Source organism: Oncorhynchus mykiss, chromosome 11, assembly GCF_057628025.1.
Source record: "Oncorhynchus mykiss isolate SJ-2025 chromosome 11, ASM5762802v1, whole genome shotgun sequence".
Lineage (NCBI taxonomy): Eukaryota > Metazoa > Chordata > Actinopteri > Salmoniformes > Salmonidae > Oncorhynchus > Oncorhynchus mykiss.
The window spans coordinates 86276039-86297193 of NC_143032.1; the positions used below are offsets into that span (position 1 = coordinate 86276039).

Below are 21155 nucleotides of genomic sequence, written 5' to 3' on the forward strand. Positions count from 1 at the left end.
AATCTACCTGTCCATCTGAGCCCACGTGTGTTCATCATTAAAGAAACTCTGTTTGTTAATTCGCTTTTGGGTCCTCATTCACGCACCTGACAAAGTTAAAATAAGTGTTCAGTATTGTTGTAATTGTCATTATTACAAATAAATGTAAAAATCGGCCGATTTATCGGTATCGGCTTTTTTTGGTCCTCCAATAATCTGTATTGGCGTTGAAAAATCATAATCGGTCGACCTCTAGTGCAGATTGTCTCTCTATCCCTCTCCCTCATTCATCTATCCTTCCTCTGTCCTCTCCATCATTCATCCCCCCTCTTCCTCCGCCCCCCCCTCTCCATCATTCATCCCCCCTCTTCCTCCGCCCCCCCTCTCCATCATTCATCCCCCCTCCCCCCCCTCCATCATTCATCCCCTCTCTTCCTCATCCCCCCTCTCTCTCATTCATCTATCCTTCCCCCCTCTCTCTCATTCATCTATCCTTCCCCCCTCTCATCATTCATCCCCCCTCTCCATCATTCATCCCCCCTCTCCATCATTCATCCCCCCTCTCCATCATTCATCCCCCCTCTCCATCATTCATCCCCCCCTCCATCATTCATCCCCCCTCTCCATCATTCATCTATCCTTACTCTGCGCCCCGTACTAACCTGTCTCTCTCTCCCTGCTCCCCGTACTAACCCGCCCCCCTCTCCCTGCGCCCCGTACTAACCAGTCCCTCTCTCCCTGCGCCCCGTACTAACCCGTCCCTTTCTCCCTGTGCCCCGTACTAACCAGTCCCTCTCTCCCTGCGCCCCGTACTAACCCGTCCCTTTCTCCCTGTGCCCCGTACTAACTCGTCCCTTTCTCCCTGTGCCCCGTACTAACCAGTCCCTCACTCCCTGCACCCCGTACTAACCAGTCCCTCTCTCCCTGCGCCCCGTACTAACCCGTCCCTTTCTCCCTGCGCCCCGTACTAACCCGTCCCTCTCTCCCTGCGCCCCGTACTAACCAGTCCCTCTCTCCCTGCGCCCCGTACTAACCCGTCCCTCTCTCCCTGCGCCCCGTACTAACCAGTCTCCCTCTCCCTGCGCCCCGTACTAACCCGTCCCGCTCTCCCTGCGCCCCGTACTAACCCGTCCCTCTCTCTCCCTGCGCCCCGTACTAACCCGTCCCTCTCTCTCCCTGCGCCCCGTACTAACCCGTCTCCCTCTCCCTCCAGGATGTAGAGAAGGAGTTGGAGGTTCAGATTGGTATGAAGCAGGAGATGGAGCTGTCTATGAAGATGTTAGAGACGGATATGTGTGAGAAACAGGATGCTCTGGTGGAACTACGACAACAGCTGGATGATCTCCGGACCCTCAACTTGCAGCTAGCGCAGAAGTCCCAGGTACACGCCTTGGGTGTGAGAGAGGCTCTTTTAGAAATGTAGTATTTTCTACAAAGACCCACAACTAACGCCCAGTTATTGGAATTTGAGTTAAGTGAATTGAAGTGTCATTGATCCCAACCTTGGTGTCCACAGAGCTCGGAGGTGAGCGCCAAGCAGAAGAGTGAGGTCATCAGTCGCCTAGAGGAGAAGACCAATCAGATGGCTGGGACAATAAAACAGCTAGAGATCAGGTGGGAGGTGACCCCATCTTCACACTCCACTCCACACTACACTCAGGGCTCTGAAGCGCACTACACTACACACTACACTCAGGGCTCTGAAGTGCACTCCACTCCACACTACACTCAGGGCTCTGAAGTGCACTCCACTCCACACTACACTCAGGGCTCTGAAGTGCACTCCACTCCACACTACACTCAGGGCTCTGAAGTGCACTCCACTCCACACTACACTCAGGGCTCTGAAGTGCACTCCACTCCACACTACACTCAGGGCTCTGAAGTGCACTCCACTCCACACTACACTCAGGGCTCTGAAGTGCACTCCACTCCACACTACACTCAGGGCTCTGAAGTGCACTCCACTCCACACTACACTCAGGGCTCTGAAGTGCACTACACTACACACTACACTCAGGGCTCTGAAGTGCACTCCACTCCACACTACACTCAGGGCTCTGAAGTGCACTCCACTCCACACTACACTCAGGGCTCTGAAGTGCACTACACTATACACTACATACAGGGCTCTAAAGCGCACAACACTACACACTCTACACTATACTCAGGGCTCTGAAGTGCACTTCACTATACACTACACTAAGGGCTCTGAAGTGCACTCCACTACACACTATACACTACACTCAGGGCTCTGAAGTGCACTCCACTACACACTCTACACTACACTCAGGGCTTTAAAGTGCACTCCACACTACACTCAATGCTCTGAAGTGCACTCCACTACACTCAGGGCTCTAAAGCGCACTCTACACTACACTCAGGGCTCTAATGTGCACTCCACTACACACTACACTACACTCAGGGCTCTAAAATGCACTCTACTCTACACTACACTCAGGGCTCTAAAGCGCGAACATTTTAGTTGCATATGCTCCTAAATATTTTTCTGTTTGAATCTGGAATTTGTATTAGGGCGCATCGGTGAGACAAGGGAAAAACTAAACCCAGAATAATTGTTGTTAAGATCGGGCTTCGATCTTGTGTCATACGCCCCTGGCCCGGAAAACAAATCAAGTGCACCCGTAGGCCTATGGCTGGCCAATCAGATGGTTCAGATTACGGTGTCTGTTGTTTCCTTGAACGCACAGCAAATGTGATACTCTGAGATTAAAAAAGCTTTTAAAACCGGTCCTAGAGACTGTCAACGAATTCAGCAACGAGCTGCTGTTTTTATGAGTAACTTCATGTCTGTTGTTATTCAGCACTGTCAACACTTTTATGAGCCATAAAATGCGTGTTCTCCTGCTCACACTGCAGATGCAATGAATGTATAGCCAGCAGCATTACCACCCTGCATACAACTGCTGGCTTGCTTCTGAAGCTAAGCAGGGTTGGTCCTGGTCGGTCCCTGGATGGGAGACCAGATGCTGCTGGAAGTGGTGTTGGAGGGCCAGTGGGAGGCCCTCTTTCCTCTGGTCTAAAAAATATCCCAAATGCCCCAGTGATTGGGGACACTGCCCTGTGTAGGGTGCCGTCTTTCGGATGGGACGTCAGTCAGGACGCCCGTTTATCTGAGGTCATTAAAGATCCCATGGCACTTATCGTAAGAGTAGGGGTGTTAACCCTGGTGTCCTGGCTAAATTCCCAATCTGGCCCTCAAACCATCCCGATCATCTAATAATCCCCAGTTTACAATTGTCTCATTCACCCCCCCCCCCCCCCCTCCTCTCCCCTGTAACTATTCCCCAGGTCGTTGCTGTAAATGAGAACGAGTTCTCAGTCAACTTACCGGGTAAAATAACGGATAAATGAAATAGCAAAGTCTTCTGATTACCTCGACTTTTTGATATCGAGGAATAACAACATGAATTTGTGCATGAGGCAGAAATGTCAAATCAAATCACAATTTATTAGGCCACATACAACACGTATTACAGTGAAATGCTTACTTACGAGCCCCTAACCAACAACGCAGTTTAAAATAAATATGAATAAAAAATAAAAGTAACAAGTAATTAAAGAACAGCAGTAAAAAAGCGAGACTAAATACAGGGGGGCACCGATACAGAGTCTATGTGCGGGGGCACCGGTTAGTTGAGCTAATATGTACTTGTAGCTAGAGGTAAAGTGACTATGATAATAACAGAGAGTAGCAGCAGTGTAAAGGTGGGGGTCAATGCAAATAGTCTGGGTAGCCATTTGATTAGATGTTCAGGAGTCTAATGGCTTGTGGGTAGAAGCTGTTGAGAAGCCTTTCTGTCCTAGACTTGGCACTCCGGTACCGCTTGCCGTGCGGTAGCAGAGAGAACAGTCTATTACTAGGGTGGCTGGAGTCTTTGACAATTTTTAGGGCCTTCCTCTGACACCGCCTGGTATAGAGGTCCTGGATGGCAGGAAGCTTGGCCCCAGTGATGTACTGGGTCGTATGCACTACCCTCTGTAGCGCCTTGCGGTCAAGGGCTGAGCAGTTGCCATACCAGGCGGTGATGCTCTCGATGGTGCAGCTGTAGAACCTTTTGAGGATCCCAGGACCCATGCCAAATCTTTTCAGTCTCCTGAGGGGGAATAGGTGTTGTCGTTCCCTCTTCACAACTGTCTTGGTGTGTTTGGACCATGATGGTTTGTTGGTGATGTGGACACCAAGGAACTTAACTCTTGACCCGCTCCACTAACAGCCCCGTCGATGTGAATGTGGGCGTGTTCAGTCATCTTTTTCCTGTAGTCCACAATCATCTCCTTTGTCTTGATCACGTTGAGGGAGAGGTTGTTGTCATTGCACCTCACGGCCAGGTCTCTGACCTCCTCCCTATAGGCTGTCTCATCGTTGAGGGAGAGGTTGTTGTCTTGGTTAGAACACGGCCAGATCTCTGACCTCCTCCCTATAGGCTGTCTCGTCGTTGATCATCGACAAACTTAATGATGGTGTTGGAGTCGTGCCTGGCCGTGCAGTCATGAAGGAACAGGGAGTACAGGAGGGGACACACCCCTTTGGAGTGTAGAGTGCAATAGAGATTGCATCATCTGTGGATTTGTTGGGGCGGTATGCAAATCGGAGTGGCTCTAGAGTTTCTGGGATAATGGTGTTGATGTGAGCCATGTCCAGCCTTTCAAAGCACTTCATGGCTACAGACATGAGTGCTACAGGTCAGTAGTCATTTAGGCAGGTTACCGTAGTGTTCTTCGGCATAGGGACTTTGGTGGTATTCTTAAAATGTTGGTATTATGGACTCGGACAGGGAGAGGTTGAAATATCAGTGAAGACACTTGCCAGTTGGTCACCACATGCTCGGAGTACACGTCCTGGTAATCCGTCTGGATTGTGAATGTTGACCTGTTTGAAGGGTCTTACTCACATCGGCTGCGGAGAGCGTGATCACAGTCTTCCGGAACAGCTAGTGCTCTAATGCATGTGTCAGTGTTATTTGCCTTGAAGCGAGTATAGAAGTAGTTTAGCTCGTCTGGTAGGCTTGTGTCAATGGGCAGTTCTCAGCTGCTTCCCTTTGCAGTCTGTAATAGTTTGCAGGCCCTGCCACATCCAACAAGCGTTAGAGCCGGTGTAGTACGATTCGATCTTAGTCCTGTCTTGACACTTTGCCTGTTTGATGGTTCGTCGGAGGGCATAGCAGGATTTCTTATAAGCTTCCAGGTTAGAGTCCCACTCCTTGAAAGCGGCAGCTCTAGCCTTTAGCTCAGTGCGGATGTTGCCTGTGATCAATGGCTTCTGGTTGGGGTATGTACGTGCGGTCACTGTGGGGGGCGACGTCGTCGATGCACTTATTGATGAAGCCAGTGACTGGTGTGGTGTACTCCTCAATGCCATAGGAAGAATCCCGGAACATGTTCCAGTCTGTGATAGCAAAACAGTCCTGTAGTTTAGCATCTGCTTCATCTGACCACTTTTTTATTGACCGAGTCACTGGTGCTTCCTGCTTTAATTTGAGCTTGTAAGCAGGAATCAGGAGGATAGAATTATGGTAATATTTGCCAAATGGAGGGAGAGGGAGAGCCTTTTATCCATCTCTGTGTGTGGAGTAGTTGGTGGTTGAGAGTTTTTCCCTCTGGTTGCACATTTAACATGCTGGTAGAAATTAGGTAAAACTGATTTAAGTTTCCTTGCATTAAAGTCCCTGACCACTAGGAGCACCACCTCTTGGAGAGCGTTTTCCTGTTTGCTTATTGCAGAATACAGCTCATTCAGCTCATTCTGTATTAGTGCCAGCCTCAGTCTGTAGTGGTACGAAAAATACAGATAAACTCTCTAGGTAGATAGTGTGGTCTACAGTTTATCATGAGATACTCTACCTCAGGCGAGCAATAGCTCGAGACTTCAATATCGTGCATCAGCTTATTTACAAAAATTCGTAGTCCGCCGCCCCTTGTCTTACCAGATGCTGCTGTTCTATCCAGCCAATGCAGTGTGTAACCCACCAGCTGTATGTTATTAATGTCGTCGTTCAGCCACGACTCGGTGAAACATAAGATATTACAGTTTTGAATGTCCCGTTGGTAGTTTAACCTTCCGCGTAGGTCATCTGTTTTATTTTCCCGCGCTTTTGCCCCTTTTTCTCTGCCTTCTCTTCACGCAAACCACGTGGATCTGGGCCTGTTCCCGAGAAAGCAGTATATCATTCGCGTCAGACTTGTTAATGGAAAAAATGGATTCTGAAAATCCGTGGTGAGTAATCACAGTCCTGACGTCCGGAAGTTATTTTCGGTCATAAGAGATGGTAGCGGCAACATAATGTACAAAATAAGTTTAAAAAAATACATGACAAACAACGCAAATAAACAAACAAAAAACACAATTGGTTGGGGACACGGAAAACATCGGCCGCCTTCTCCGGTGACATCTTAGTAAAAATTATGCGGTGCGACTCGAGTTTCGCTGTAGTCTACACTGCTACACCTGTAGTCTACATACTGCTACACCTGTAGTCTACACTACTACACCTGTAGTCTACACTGCTACACCTGTAGTCTACACTGCTACACCTGTAGTCTACACTGCTACACCTGTAGTCTACACTGCTACACCTGTAGTCTACACTGCTACACCTGTAGTCTACACTGCTACAACTGTAGTCTACACTGCTACACCTGTAGTCTACATTGCTACAACTGTAGTCTACACTGCTACACCTGTAGTCTACATACTGCTACACCTGTAGTCTACACTGCTACACCTGTAGTCTACATACTGCTACACCTGTAGTCTACACTACTACACCTGTAGTCTACACTGCTACACCTGTAGTCTACACTGCTACACCTGTAGTCTACACTGCTACACCTGTAGTCTACACTGCTACACCTGTAGTCTACATACTGCTACACCTGTAGTCTACACTACTACACCTGTAGTCTACACTGCTACACCTGTAGTCTACACTGCTACACCTGTAGTCTACACTGCTACACCTGTAGTCTACACTGCTACACCTGTAGTCTACACTGCTACACCTGTAGTCTACACTGCTACACCTGTAGTCTACACTGCTACACCTGTAGTTTACACTGATACACCTGTAGTTTACACTGCTACGACTACACCTGTAGTCTACACTGCTACACCTGTAGTATACACTGCTACACCTGTAGTCTACACTGCTACACCTGTAGTCTACACTGCTACACCTGTAGTCTACACTGCTACACCTGTAGTCTACACTGCTACACCTGTAGTCTACACTGCTACACCTGTAGTCTACACTGCTACACCTGTAGTCTACACTACTACACCTGTAGTATACACTGCTACACCTGTAGTCTACACTGCTACACCTGTAGTCTACACTGCTACACCTGTAGTCTACACTACTACACCTGTAGTCTACACTGCTACACCTGTAGTCTACACTGCTACACCTGTAGTCTACACTGCTACACCTGTAGTCTACACTGCTACACCTGTAGTCTACACTGCTACACCTGTAGTCTACATTGCTACAAAAAAAAAAAAATGGATTCTGAAAATCCGTGGTGAGTAATCACAGTCCTGACGTCCGGAAGTTATTTTCGGTCATAAGAGATGGTAGCGGCAACATAATGTACAAAATAAGTTTAAAAAAATACATGACAAACAACGCAAATAAACAAACAAAAAACACAATTGGTTGGGGACACGGAAAACATCGGCCGCCTTCTCCGGTGACATCTTAGTAAAAATTATGCGGTGCGACTCGAGTTTCGCTGTAGTCTACACTGCTACACCTGTAGTCTACATACTGCTACACCTGTAGTCTACACTGCTACACCTGTAGTCTACACTGCTACACCTGTAGTCTACACTGCTACACCTGTAGTCTACACTGCTACACCTGTAGTCTACACTGCTACACCTGTAGTCTACACTGCTACAACTGTAGTCTACACTGCTACACCTGTAGTCTACATTGCTACAACTGTAGTCTACACTGCTACACCTGTAGTCTACATACTGCTACACCTGTAGTCTACACTGCTACACCTGTAGTCTACATACTGCTACACCTGTAGTCTACACTGCTACACCTGTAGTCTACATACTGCTACACCTGTAGTCTACACTACTACACCTGTAGTCTACACTGCTACACCTGTAGTCTACATACTGCTACACCTGTAGTCTACACTGCTACACCTGTAGTCTACACTGCTACACCTGTAGTCTACACTGCTACACCTGTAGTCTACACTGCTACACCTGTAGTCTACACTGCTACAACTGTAGTCTACACTGCTACACCTGTAGTCTACATTGCTACAACTGTAGTCTACACTGCTACACCTGTAGTCTACATACTGCTACACCTGTAGTCTACACTGCTACACCTGTAGTCTACATACTGCTACACCTGTAGTCTACACTGCTACACCTGTAGTCTACATACTGCTACACCTGTAGTCTACACTGCTACACCTGTAGTCTACATACTGCTACACCTGTAGTCTACACTACTACACCTGTAGTCTACACTGCTACACCTGTAGTCTACACTGCTACACCTGTAGTCTACACTGCTACACCTGTAGTTTACACTGCTACACCTGTAGTCTACACTGCTACAACTGTAGTCTACACTGCTACACCTGTAGTCTACATTGCTACAACTGTAGTCTACACTGCTACACCTGTAGTCTACATACTGCTACACCTGTAGTCTACACTGCTACACCTGTAGTCTACACTGCTACACCTGTAGTCTACATACTGCTACACCTGTAGTCTACACTACTACACCTGTAGTCTACACTGCTACACCTGTAGTCTACACTGCTACACCTGTAGTCTACACTGCTACACCTGTAGTCTACACTGCTACACCTGTAGTCTACACTGTTACAACTGTAGTCTACACTGCTACACCTGTAGTCTACATTGCTACAACTGTAGTCTACACTGCTACACCTGTAGTCTACATACTGCTACACCTGTAGTCTACACTGCTACACCTGTAGTCTACACTGCTACACCTGTAGTCTACATACTGCTACACCTGTAGTCTACACTACTACACCTGTAGTCTACACTGCTACACCTGTAGTCTACACTACTACACCTGTAGTCTACACTGCTACACCTGTAGTCTACACTGCTACAACTGTAGTGTACACTGCTACACCTGTAGTCCACACTGCTACACCTGTAGTCTACACTGCTACAACTGTAGTCTACACTGCTACACCTGTAGTCTACACTGCTACACCTGTAGTCTACACTGCTACGACTACACCTGTAGTCTACACTGCTACACCTGTAGTCTACACTGCTACACCTGTAGTCTACACTGCTACACCTGTAGTCTACACTGCTACAACTGTAGTCTACACTGCTACACCTGTAGTCTACACTGCTACACCTGTAGTCTACACTGCTACACCTGTAGTCTACACTACTACACCTGTAGTCTACACTGCTACACCTGTAGTCTACACTGCTACGACTACACCTGTAGTCTACACTGCTACACCTGTAGTCTACACTGCTACAACTGTAGTCTACACTGCTACACCTGTAGTCTACACTGCTACACCTGTAGTCTACACTGCTACACCTGTAGTCTACACTGCTACCCATGTAGTCTACACTGCTACCCATGTAGTCTACACTGCTACCCATGTAGTCTACACTGCTACACCTGTAGTTTACACTGATACACCTGTAGTTTACACTGCTACGACTACACCTGTAGTCTACACTGCTACACCTGTAGTATACACTGCTACACCTGTAGTCTACACTGCTACACCTGTAGTATACACTGCTACACCTGTAGTCTACACTGCTACACCTGTAGTCTACACTGCTACACCTGTAGTCTACACTACTACACCTGTAGTCTACACTGCTACACCTGTAGTCTACACTGCTACACTTGTAGTCTACACTGCTACACCTGTAGTCTACACTGCTACACCTGTAGTCTACACTGCTACACCTGTAGTCTACACTGCTACACCTGTAGTCTACACTGCTACACCTGTAGTCTACACTGCTACACCTGTAGTCTACATTGCTACACCTGCAATTTAGGATGGATTTCATGGACCCAGATGAAGACCAATCCTGGATTGAGAGAGAATCTCCTCTGACAAAGCTTTGGACAGACTCATGCCAGTGTTTTTGACTCTCAGATCTAATCTAAACATGTGTTCTTTTCAGGGCTTAGTAACTACCCTCTTCCTTTTCCCCCTCTCTATCTATTCTATCCATCGCTACTTTCTTATATCTTTCCATTTCTCCATCCCTTTCATTTCTTGGTTCTTTACCTCTTCCTCCACTATCTCCTCCTCACAGTGAGGAAGACTGTGTGAAGCAGGCCAGAAGCTTGAGTTCCAACGCAGAGAAACTGCTTCAGAAGCAACAGTAGTCCTCCCTCCCCTCTCCTCTGTTCCCCAGAATGACACCCACATCCTAGTTTGATAAACCCTGATCCAAATCAGAAAAAACAATATTTGCATAATATAGAAATTACTTAAAGGGATACTTCAGGATTTTGGCAGTGAGGTCATGTGTCTACTTCCCTAGAGTTAGATGAACTTGTGGATTCCATTTTGTATGTCTCCGCGTGCAGTTTGAAGCAAGTTGCAAACTAGCGCTAGCGCAATTGCTAACTAGCGTTAGGGCAATGACTGGAAGTCTATGGTATCTGCGATCATGCTAACTAATGTTAGCGCAATGACTGGAATGCAATCGGGTCTGCTAGCATATACCATAGACTTCCAGTCATCGCGCTAACGCTAGTTAGCAATTGTACCAATGCTAGTTAGCAACTTTCTTCAAACTGCACACAGAGACATGAAAATGCTGTCCACGAGTTCATCTAACTGTAGGGAAGTAGATAAAGGACCTTATTGCCGAAATCCCGGACTATCCCTTTAACTAGGTTACTTATTTTTTGGTATGACATCTGTTACGGTTCCTTTCCTTCTCTAGTGTTAAATTACATTTTATTTCCTAAACCTCTACTCTCCTGACTGATATAGTCTCTCTGGCTTCCTCTAGCCTGGTTTTCTGTTCTTCCGTGTGTTTTTCTGTCGGTATACTAGCAGTGCAGAGGGGGCTCCATTCTGCTCGCTGGGTTTCAGGACTTTAGCTTGGGTTCATTCCGTAAGGAATGAAGATATCAGATCCCCCCCCCCCCCCACACACATGTAATGAATGTTCCCTGATACAAGACTTCGAGTTTGGGATGTCAGCCATTTTCGGGAAGAGAGATGGGTGTACTGTTCTGAAAAATTGAAATGGCTGCTGTTGTTTCTTGTAAATCGATCCCCTGAAGCCCCCCCCCTACAGTCAAGAATTGGCAAGAATTTACAAAATACCATAAAGATCAATGTATCAAAAATAAACGACAAAATACTTAAAATACATGTATTTGTATACAGAAATACATTTGCAAGTAGCCGGCCCGAACAGCAACAGCATCCTCAGCGAATGGTGACAGAATCGTTTTACTTGCTGTGACTGTGATATGTTGGTATCTACCTTAGTTGAACTGTAAAGGCGTGTGCTTCCCTTCCCAAACACTAAGGACGGTTCATGCATGTATATTATGATGACATTTTGGGAAGTTTTTTTTTTCTAAAATTGCGGGACCAGGATCTCCTCGGTAAAAAAACGCCAATGACGGAATTTCTTGAGTTAGCTTAGATTCATTCTTACTATTTTGAGGAAGTGTATACTGGCTACGGCGTCTTAAGATGGACAAACAGTACTATTGTCACTTTTTTTTCCCTCTTTTTTTTCAAGCAAAGGACTTAAGGAAGTATGCGAGCACACTAGTTTAGCCAGGCGCCAGCCAAAACCGAAGGATGCGGAAGGCTTAAGTGACCAAAATATTATGTATTATGAAAATGAACAGACCAAAATTAACTGCAAAGCACACTGGGTATTATTATTATTATTATTATTGGCCTTTTTTTTGGGGGGGGCGGAGCTCATTCAAATAATACTCAGCATGCTTTGCAATTGTTAATTTTTCCATATACATGTATGTTTAGTTCATTCAGCAGACGTTCTTATCACACCGTAGTGCCATCAGACTACTGATACCAATGCAGGGTGAAAAGGGGGCCACAAAATCATGAATCGCTATTTGAAAAAAAAAATAAAAAAAATGTTATAGAAAAGTATTTTCTATTTCTGAAAATACGAATGACATCTTTCGAAAGTATCTTGTTACAGAATACATCGGAGTGTCGTTCAGCCTGGGGAAATCCACATTTACAAAATACTTAAGTAATTGAAATAGATATTTCAAATGTAGCCCATCTCTGCCAACAGCAGCATAGGTCCTTAGATCAGACTATAAGGACCGTAGGCTATACCTCAGAGTCGTTTACTATATAGATACAGTGGGGTCTGAAATTATTGACACGTTTGAATAAGATAATTACCGTATAAAATAAATCATACTTAGCTATATTGTATGCTCCAAAAAAATTGGTTATTATTTTATACAAATACAATTGCTCAGAGAAAAACATTTTGTTTAACAAGTAATCTATTTTATTTTGTGGCCAATTTAACTATTTCTTTGTGGATTTTGATGTGTGCTTGGGGTTATTGTCCTGGTGGAAATCCCACTTGTGGTCATGTTTCAGTCTTCTGTCAGATGCAACCAGGTTTATTGGCTAAATGTCCTGGTTCTGGTTTCATTTCATGATGCTATTGACCAGAGGAAGCAACATATCCCCAAAACATCAAAGATCCACCATCATATTGTACAGTAGTTCCGGGTTTATTTTCTGCTCGTACGTTCTCATTTAGACACTAAACCCACCACTGGTGTGTGGCCAAGGTGCTCTGTGTTCCCGTCAGCCAACAAATGGAAACGTTGGGAGTTTGATAAACGGAAATTGCACTTGGATTGTAACCGCTGCTCTGGTCAGAGGACATGAACATAGAGGTTGTTCTTCCACTGGTCCTGAGGCCCTTGTTAAGGTCAGTGGCCTCATGGAACTCTACCCAGTCTCTGGCTGTGAAACCCGTTGAAAACATCTGATTTTAATTTAAAAAAAGGGCCGTCTGACTGTATCCCCCATCCCTATTGAAAACAGGGTGGTAATCATTTTGACACCTAACTTTTTTTGAGAAAAAAAAAATGGAATACTTGTTTAAACAAAATCTATTTTTCTGAGCGATTACTAAAAATTTTTTTTTTTTTTTTTTTTTAAGTTTAAAATAATATATATTTTTGTTGCATACAATATATCTCAATATTTATTATGTACAGTCACTTTTTGCACATGTTTATCAAAGGTGTCATTACTTTATGACCCCACAGTAAATACCATAGGAACGTATATTGTTCCGGAACACTATGCATTCCTGTGTTCTGAGAGCAGCCCGACAGACATCGGTCCCTTAGACCAGCCACCAAGCCCAACTCAAGTCTAAACCCCAAGGTTAAAAAAAAAGATCTGGACTCCTGAAACATAACACAGTAAATATAGTATGATGACGTCTGAACCATTACAGTACACACAGTTTGTAGTTCCGCTTCCTCCTCTAATCTCGTCAAAACAAAATATAATCTTTAGCATTCAGATCATCGTTCTTCTATTGCCTACCGATGGATTTTTTAACATGGTCTTACTGCTAGAAGATATATTGTTGTTGGGAATCTCACCCCAGAGCACCGAACAGAAACATCTACCGTTGAACAGCAACCCAAATCACCATGTAAGGATGTACTGGTTGCGTGAAAGGTCAGTCCAGGTCAGAATGAGAACGCTAAAGTATTCCCAGAGAAAAAGCAAGTTAAAAGGAAATGCCTTTGTATGTGGTTCTATTACCTTAGATGTCAACTGTAGTCCAATACATAATAAAAACATATTCAATGCAAACTTCTGGTCTGCTTCTGGATGATGGGAGGAGGAGTCTCTGTTCCCTTCGCTTTCTTTTTTGACGTATCCTAGCTTTCTCTTTAGGCCTCTTCCTGTTTCTCTCCCTTTTTCTGTTGAAATGGAGACTCTCTCTATCCACTATGTTGTCTTCTTCATTTGCCATGAGTTTGTTGCGTCTTCTTCATTTGCCATGAGTTTGTTGCTTCTTCTTCATTTACCATGAGTTTGTTGTCTTCTTCATTTGCCATGAGTTTGTTGTCTTCTTCATTTGCCATGAGTTTGTTGCGTCTTCTTCATTTGCCATGAGTTTGTTGTCTTCTTCATTTGCCATGAGTTTGTTGTCTTCTTCATTTGAAGTTTAGTCCATGAGTTCTTGTTTAATTTTCATTTTACCATAAGTTCATTTTACCCCCCGCCGTTCACCTTGCCCCCCCCACCCCCGGTGCAGATCCCGTCAGGCGGAGAGGGAGCGGGACCAGGCTGGGGAGGATCATAAACTGTTTAAACAGGAGTTTGGAGACAAGATAGACTCTCTACAGCTGGAGGTGGAACGCCTACGGAAACACAGGTAATTATCAGGATCAATGCATTTCATTGGATTTATATCTACTGGACATGACAAAAAACACTACATGGCAAAGATTTTACTGAGTTACACTTCCTATAAGGAAATCAATCCTTTGAAATAAATTCATTAGGTCCTAATCTATGGATTTCACATGACTGAGAATACAGATATGACTCTGTTGGTCACAGATACCTTTAAAAAGAAGTAGGGTCGTGGATCAGAAAACCAGTCAGTATCTGGTGTGACCACCATTTGCCTCATGACTGTGGGTTATCCTGCTGAAACATGAGGTGATGGAGGCGGATGAATGGCACAATGGGTGTGGTTACATGTGGTGTTTTATTTTAGTTTTTTATTTCACCTTTATTTAACCAGGTAGGCTAGTTGAGAACACCTTTATTTAACCAGGTAGGCCAGTTGAGAACACCTTTATTTAACCAGGTAGGCCAGTTGAGAACACCTTTATTTAACCAGGTAGGCCAGTTGAGAACAAGTTCTCATTTACAACTGCGACCTGGCCAAGATAAAGCAAAGCAGTGCGACAGAAACAACAACACAGAGTTACACATGGGATAAACCAACGTACAGTCAATAACACAATAGAAAAATCTATATACAGTGTGTGCAAATGGAGTAAGGAGGTAAGGCAATAAATAGGCCATAGTGGCGAAGTAATTACAATTTAGAAATTTACACTGGAGTGATAGATGTGCAGATGATGATGTGTAAAAGAGCAAAAAAAAGTAAATAAAAACTATTTGGGATGAGGTAGGCAGTTGGGTGGGCTATTTACAGATGGGCTGTGTACAGGTACAGTGATCGGTAAGCTGCTCTGACAGCTGATGCTTAAAGTTAGAGAGGGAGATATGAGACTCCAGCTTCGGTGATTTTTGCCGTTTGTTCCAGTCATTGGCAGCAGAGAACTGGAAGGAAAGGCGGCCAAAGGAGGCTTTGTTGCGAAATTGGAAGCCGGTTCTAGATTTAATTTTGGATTGGAGATGCTTAATGTGAGTTTGGAAGGAGAGTTTACAGTCTAACCAGACACCCAGGTATTTGTAGTTGTCGACATATTCTAAGTCAGAACCGTCAAGAGTAATGATGCTGGTCGGGCGGGCAGGTGCGGGCAGCGATTGGTTGAAGAGCATGCATTTAGTTTTACTAGCGTTTAAAGCAGTTGGAGGCCACGGAAGGTGTGTTGTATGGCATTGAAGCTTGTCTGGAGGTTAGTTAACACAGTGTCCAAAGAGGGGCCAGAAGTATACAGAATGGTGTTGTTTGCCTAGAGGTGGATCAGAGAATCACCAGCAGCAAGAGCGACATTGTTGATATATACAGAGAAAAGAGTCGGCCTGAGAATTGAACCTTGTGGTACCCCCATAGAGACTGCCAGAGGTCCGGACAACAGGCCCTCTGATTTGAGACACTGAACTCTATCTGAGAAGTAGTTGGTTGAACCAGGCGAGGCAGTCCATGAGAAACCAAGGCTGTTGAGTCTGCCGACAAGAATACAGTGATTGACAGAGTCTAAAGCCTTGGCCAGGTCGATGAAGACGGCTACACAGTACTGTCTTTTATCAATGGCGGTTATGATCTCGCACCTGATGGTGCCTAAGGTGCACCCTTGACAAGCTCGGAAACCAGATTGCATCGTGGAGAAGGTACGGTGGGATTCGAAATGGTTGGTGATCTGTTTCTTAACTTTGCTTTCGAAGACTTTAGAAAGGCAGAGCAGGATAGATATGTCTGTAGCAGTTTTGGTCTAGTGTCTCCCCCTTTGAAGAGGGGGATGACCGCGGCTGCTTTCCAATCTTTAGGGATCTCGGACAATACGAAAGAGTTTGAACAGGCTAGTAATAGGGGTTGCAACAATGGCGGTGGATCATTTTAGAAAGAAAGGATCCAGATTGTCTAGCCCGGCTGATTTGTACGGGTCCAGGTTTTGCTGCGGGGGGTGTGGAGCTGTTGGCCGGGGTTGGGGTAGCCAGGAGGAAAGCATGGCCAACCGTAGAGAAATGCTTATTGAAATTCTTGATTATCGTGGATTTATCGGTGGTGACAGAGTTTCCTATCCTCAGTGCAGTGGGCAGCTGGGAGGAGGTGCTCTTATTCCCCATGGACTTTACAGTGTCCCAGAACTTTTTGGAGTTAGAGCTATAAGATGCAAATTTCTGTTTGAAAAAGCTAGACTTAGCTTTCCTAACTGACTGTGTGTATTGGTTCCTAACTTCCCTGAAAAGTTGCATATTGCGGGGGTTGTTCGATGTTAATGCAGAACGCCACAGGATGTTTTTGTGCTGGTCAAAGGCAGTCAGGTCTGGAGAGAACCAAGGGCTAAATCTGTTCCTGGTTCTACATTTTTTGAAAGGGGCATGCTTATTTAAGATGGTGAGGAAGGCACTTTTTAAAGAACAACCAGGCATCCTCTACTGATGGGATGAGGTCATTATCCTTCCAGGATACCCGGGCCAGGTCGATTAGAAAGGCCTGCTCGCTGAGGCAGTCTGCGATCTTAAGGCCAGTTGAGCGTACTGCCGAGTTCTCTAAAACGACGTTGGAGGCGGCTTATAGTAGAGAAATGAACATTTAATTATCTGGTTACAGATCTGGTGGACATTCCTGCAGTCAGCATGCCAATATGAATGCTCCCTCAAAACTTGAGACATCTTGTGACATTGTGTTGTGTGACAAAACTGTGAATTTTAAAGTGGCCTTTTATTGTCCCCAGCACAAGGTGCACCTATATGCCACACCTGTCAGGTGGATGAATTATCTTGGCAAAGAAATAAAAATGTTGTGCGTTTGGATCATTTCTGCGACCTTTTTATTTCATGAAACAAGGGACCGACACTGCAGCTCGTACTGCTCTATACGCTCAGATGTATTCAGTCAATTAATACAAACATTACATTCAGATGTCAAGGTTTTGTACTTGATTTGAAAACGTGTGTGTGTCAGATGGAGTCTGGAGCAGGAGCTGAGGAGGGAGAGAGAGCAGGGAGGTGGTGGCCTGTACATACACCCTGGAGAGAAGAGGGCCCCAACACCGCAGGGAGACCCCAGACAGGTGGACGACATCAGGAAGGTAGACCCAACATCTTCCTGAAAACCACCCTGAAGTCTCTGTCTATTCAAGGACTGACATGGCCATGTTGTTCTGTGTGCGTCATAGGAACTTGAGGCCGTCAAAAAGGAGAATGAGCAACTAAGCAACATGTTGGAAGACAAGAGCAGTCTGGGTTCAGACATGTAAGCATGGTTTAGTCCAGAACACACGTCTCATTGGTTTGGTCCTGAACACGCGTCTCATTGGTTTAGTCCTGAACACGCGTCTCATTGGTTTAGTCCTGAACACGCGTCTCATTGGTTTAGTCCTGAACACGCGTCTCATTGGTTTGGTCCTGAACACGCGTCTCATTGGTTTAGTCCTGAACACGCGTCTCATTGGTTTAGTCCTGAACACGCGTCTCATTGGTTTAGTCCTGAACACGCGTCTCATTGGTTTAGTCCTGAAAACGCGTCTCATTGGTTTGGTCCTGAACACGCGTCTCATTGGTTTGGTCCTGAACACGCGTCTCATTGGTTTGGTCCTGAACACGCGTCTCATTGGTTTGGTCCTGAACACGCGTCTCATTGGTTTGGTCCTGACCACGCGTCTCATTGGTTTGGTCCTGAACACGCGTCTCATTGGTTTGGTCCTGAACACGCGTCTCATTGGTTTGGTCCTGAACACGCGTCTCATTGGTTTGGTCCTGAACACGCGTCTCATTGGTTTGGTCCTGAACACGCGTCTCATTGGTTTGGTCCTGAACACGCATCTCATTGGTTTGGTCCTGAACACGCGTCTCATTGGTTTGGTTCTGACCACGCGTCTCATTGGTTTGGTTCTGACCACGCGTCTCATTGGTTTAGTCCTGAACACGCGTCTCATTGGTTTAGTCCTGAACACACGTACAGTGTCGTCTTACTGCATTGCCTTGCGAACCAATAGCTTGACATCTCTCTCTCTCTAGGTCATTGTCACAAAATCAGGATGAACAGGTAATATTCCTTAATCTCTTCAAACTACAGTATTTCTAGATGTCTCCTTCATAGGACCTCCCTTGTTCAACTGTTTCTACCATTGGAAGTGTTAAACACAGGGCATTCAGAAGGTATTCAGACCCCTTGACTTTTTCCACATTTTGTTACGTTACAGCCTTATTCTAAAATGGATTCAATCTTCTTATTTTTTGGTCACAAAATGTCCTGTAATGACGTAGCGTGTCGGCATGGGGTAGGTAGTGTGTCGGCATGGGGTAGGTAGCGTGTCGGTATTGGGGTAGGTAGCGTGTCGGCATGGGGTAGGTAGCGTGTCGGCATGGGGTAGGTAGCGTGTCGGCATGGGGTAGGTAGCGTGCTCTGTAATGTTAAATATGTAAAGTATACCTTTAATGCAGACGTTCTCCTTTCCAGGACCAGTCTTGTCTTGAGATCCACCAGGCATCCATCTGCTCTCTATGTGAACAGGACGAGTCCATGACTAAGACCAAGGTACACCACCTACACCTAACCACTTCGTCTTCAGACATGATGGCTTCCTCAAACTGAAGGGATACACTGACCTTGTCTCAATCCAGTTCGTACATCTTCATGATCCTCCACCCTGAGTTCCACTAGAAGGAGTCAACGGGGAAGTGGTGCATCTCTGCAATTCTCTACAGTCTCTGGCTCAACTGGGAACTGAACATCAAGTTCTGCATTAAAACATTAACCGTTTCTCTTCTCTCTGAAGAGACGGCGTAGTGACTGCTTCTCTGTAGAGACGGCATAGTGACTGTTTCTCTTCTCTCTGTAGAGACGGCATAGTGACTGCTTCTCTGTAGAGACGGCATAGTGACTGTTTCTCTGTAGAGACGGCAGTGACTGTTTCTCTGTAGAGACGGCATAGTGACTGTTTCTCTGTAGAGACGGCATAGTGACTGTTTCTCTGTAGAGACGGCATAGTGACTGTTTCTCTTCTCTCTGTAGAGACGGCATAGTGACTGTTTCTCTGTAGAGACGGCATAGTGACTGTTTCTCTTCTCTCTGTAGAGACGGCATAGTGACTGTTTCTCTGTAGAGACGGCATAGTGACTGTTTCTCTTCTCTCTGTAGAGACGGTGTGCTAACTGTCGAGGGGTGTTCTGTGACCGCTGTCTGACCAATGAGCTTCCTCTTCCCTCTTCCATCAACCCTGAACACGTCTGTGACGCCTGCTACTCTCAGCTACTGCAGCAGTATGCATCCAGCCCATCCTGAGACTCACATTTCCTCGTCTCTCTCTATCTGGAATACAGTGTCATTCACTGACAAAATATCTAAAGGAACAGACTAACTTTCTGACTGACAACTTAACGCTGCGATATGGAATTTGTTTGGGGTGCGGTTTGACGTAGAAATGTGAGTTATAGATCTGTCACTCTCATTGAAAGCAAGTCAGAAGCGTTCTATGCTCACTATTTCTATGCTTCCCATTTTGTTTTTTGACATCTTTCGCTTCCATTTTTTTTTTTTACACCAGCTTGAAACACAATATTTGTGGTTGTGGAAAAGATATTCCACTGGTTTAGAACAATGATTCTCTACACTATAAATTATTGCTTTGTCACAAACTGAAATTAGGCCACCTATTAGAATTTTAGCAATAAGCAAATGGAGTGATTTCTGCACAGTGCAGCTTCATGGAAAACTGACTTTAAGCTTCTCATCTCTAATGGTTTCAGATGTCTGACGAACTTCAATGACTCCATGAAAAAGGGATATATTTTCATAGCCTGGTCCCAGATCTGTTTGTGCTATTCAAACCATGTTTGGCAAGGAGGGGAATGATTGCACAAACCGTTCAGGTCCCAGGTTGTGTTTTATGTTTTCTAGGTTTGGTGAGAAGTCTTGCATCACGTGTAGGTATCTGAACTGATCACAGTATTTATTCGGTACTTGTGGATTTTTACTCAAAACATTTATTGTGAAACATTCAAAGTAGGACTGATGAATTGATATTTTATCAGACATTTTGGCGAAACATTGAACTGTTTTTGTTCATGGCTGATCTCAACCTGGTGCAATGCTTTGGTTTGACAACAGTGCAACATTTTCTATAACTTTTTAATTCAGAAATTAAAAATGACCAAAAGGGATTATCTGCCAGCTCTGTAATAATCCGGGTGATGTTAGACAGAAATGAAATAATCTTGATTCTCAAGAAGTTCTGGACGAGATGTAAATGTTTCCTTACTCAACAATAAACTGAAGTTTTTCCAAGTCTGGTTTTTATTTATATTGTAATAATCTATGATATGTCTCTGACAACACCGTCCACTGAGATTAGGAACCGTTGGTCAATGACTGAATTACAACATGTTCCTGACAGTAAGTGGCTCTGGGTCAGAATCTGTTAAATGACTCACTACTGCAATGACTGGATCAGAGTCTGTTAAATGACTCACTACTGTAGTCTCTGGATCAGTCTGCTAAATGAATGCTCTTCCATTATCTCACGCCTCATTGGCCGAGCTTCCTGTTGGACGGAAAGACACAACCACTTCAGCAGGAATGTCTTTATTGTGCCGTCTACTCATTCAGCCAGAGTGCAGACAATACATCCAGACCTGGTCCTTCTGATGTAGTGGAAGAATGAGAGGTGATAGTGGCTGGGAGCAGTGTGACGACTCACCATGTACTGCCTCGTTTGGATGGC

The 21155-nt window shown here is 45.1% G+C and overlaps 1 protein-coding gene across 4 annotated transcripts in view; it reads left to right on the forward strand.

Moving 5' to 3' along the window:
• The window catches only part of LOC110535141 (protein RUFY3), a 62436-nt gene extending 41717 nt beyond the window's left edge, over positions 1 to 20719 (forward strand). For 2 of the 4 annotated variants that reach the window (XR_016484738.1, XR_016484739.1), the window contains exons 10-17: positions 1193 to 1360; positions 1496 to 1593; positions 10319 to 14440; positions 17396 to 17522; positions 17610 to 17686; positions 18451 to 18478; positions 18893 to 18970; positions 19574 to 20719. Coding sequence is in view for 2 of the 4 variants with exons in the window: in XM_036936563.2 (XP_036792458.2) it covers positions 1193 to 1360; positions 1496 to 1593; positions 14321 to 14440; positions 17396 to 17522; positions 17610 to 17686; positions 18451 to 18478; positions 18893 to 18970; positions 19574 to 19717 (840 nt within the window). In the remaining 2 variants the exon portion in view is untranslated. The remainder of the gene's footprint in view (positions 1 to 1192; positions 1361 to 1495; positions 1594 to 10318; positions 14441 to 17395; positions 17523 to 17609; positions 17687 to 18450; positions 18479 to 18892; positions 18971 to 19573) is intronic. The other 2 variants (XM_036936563.2, XM_036936564.2) reach the window with 1 other exon arrangement.
• Positions 20720 to 21155: the final 436 nt, after the last annotated feature.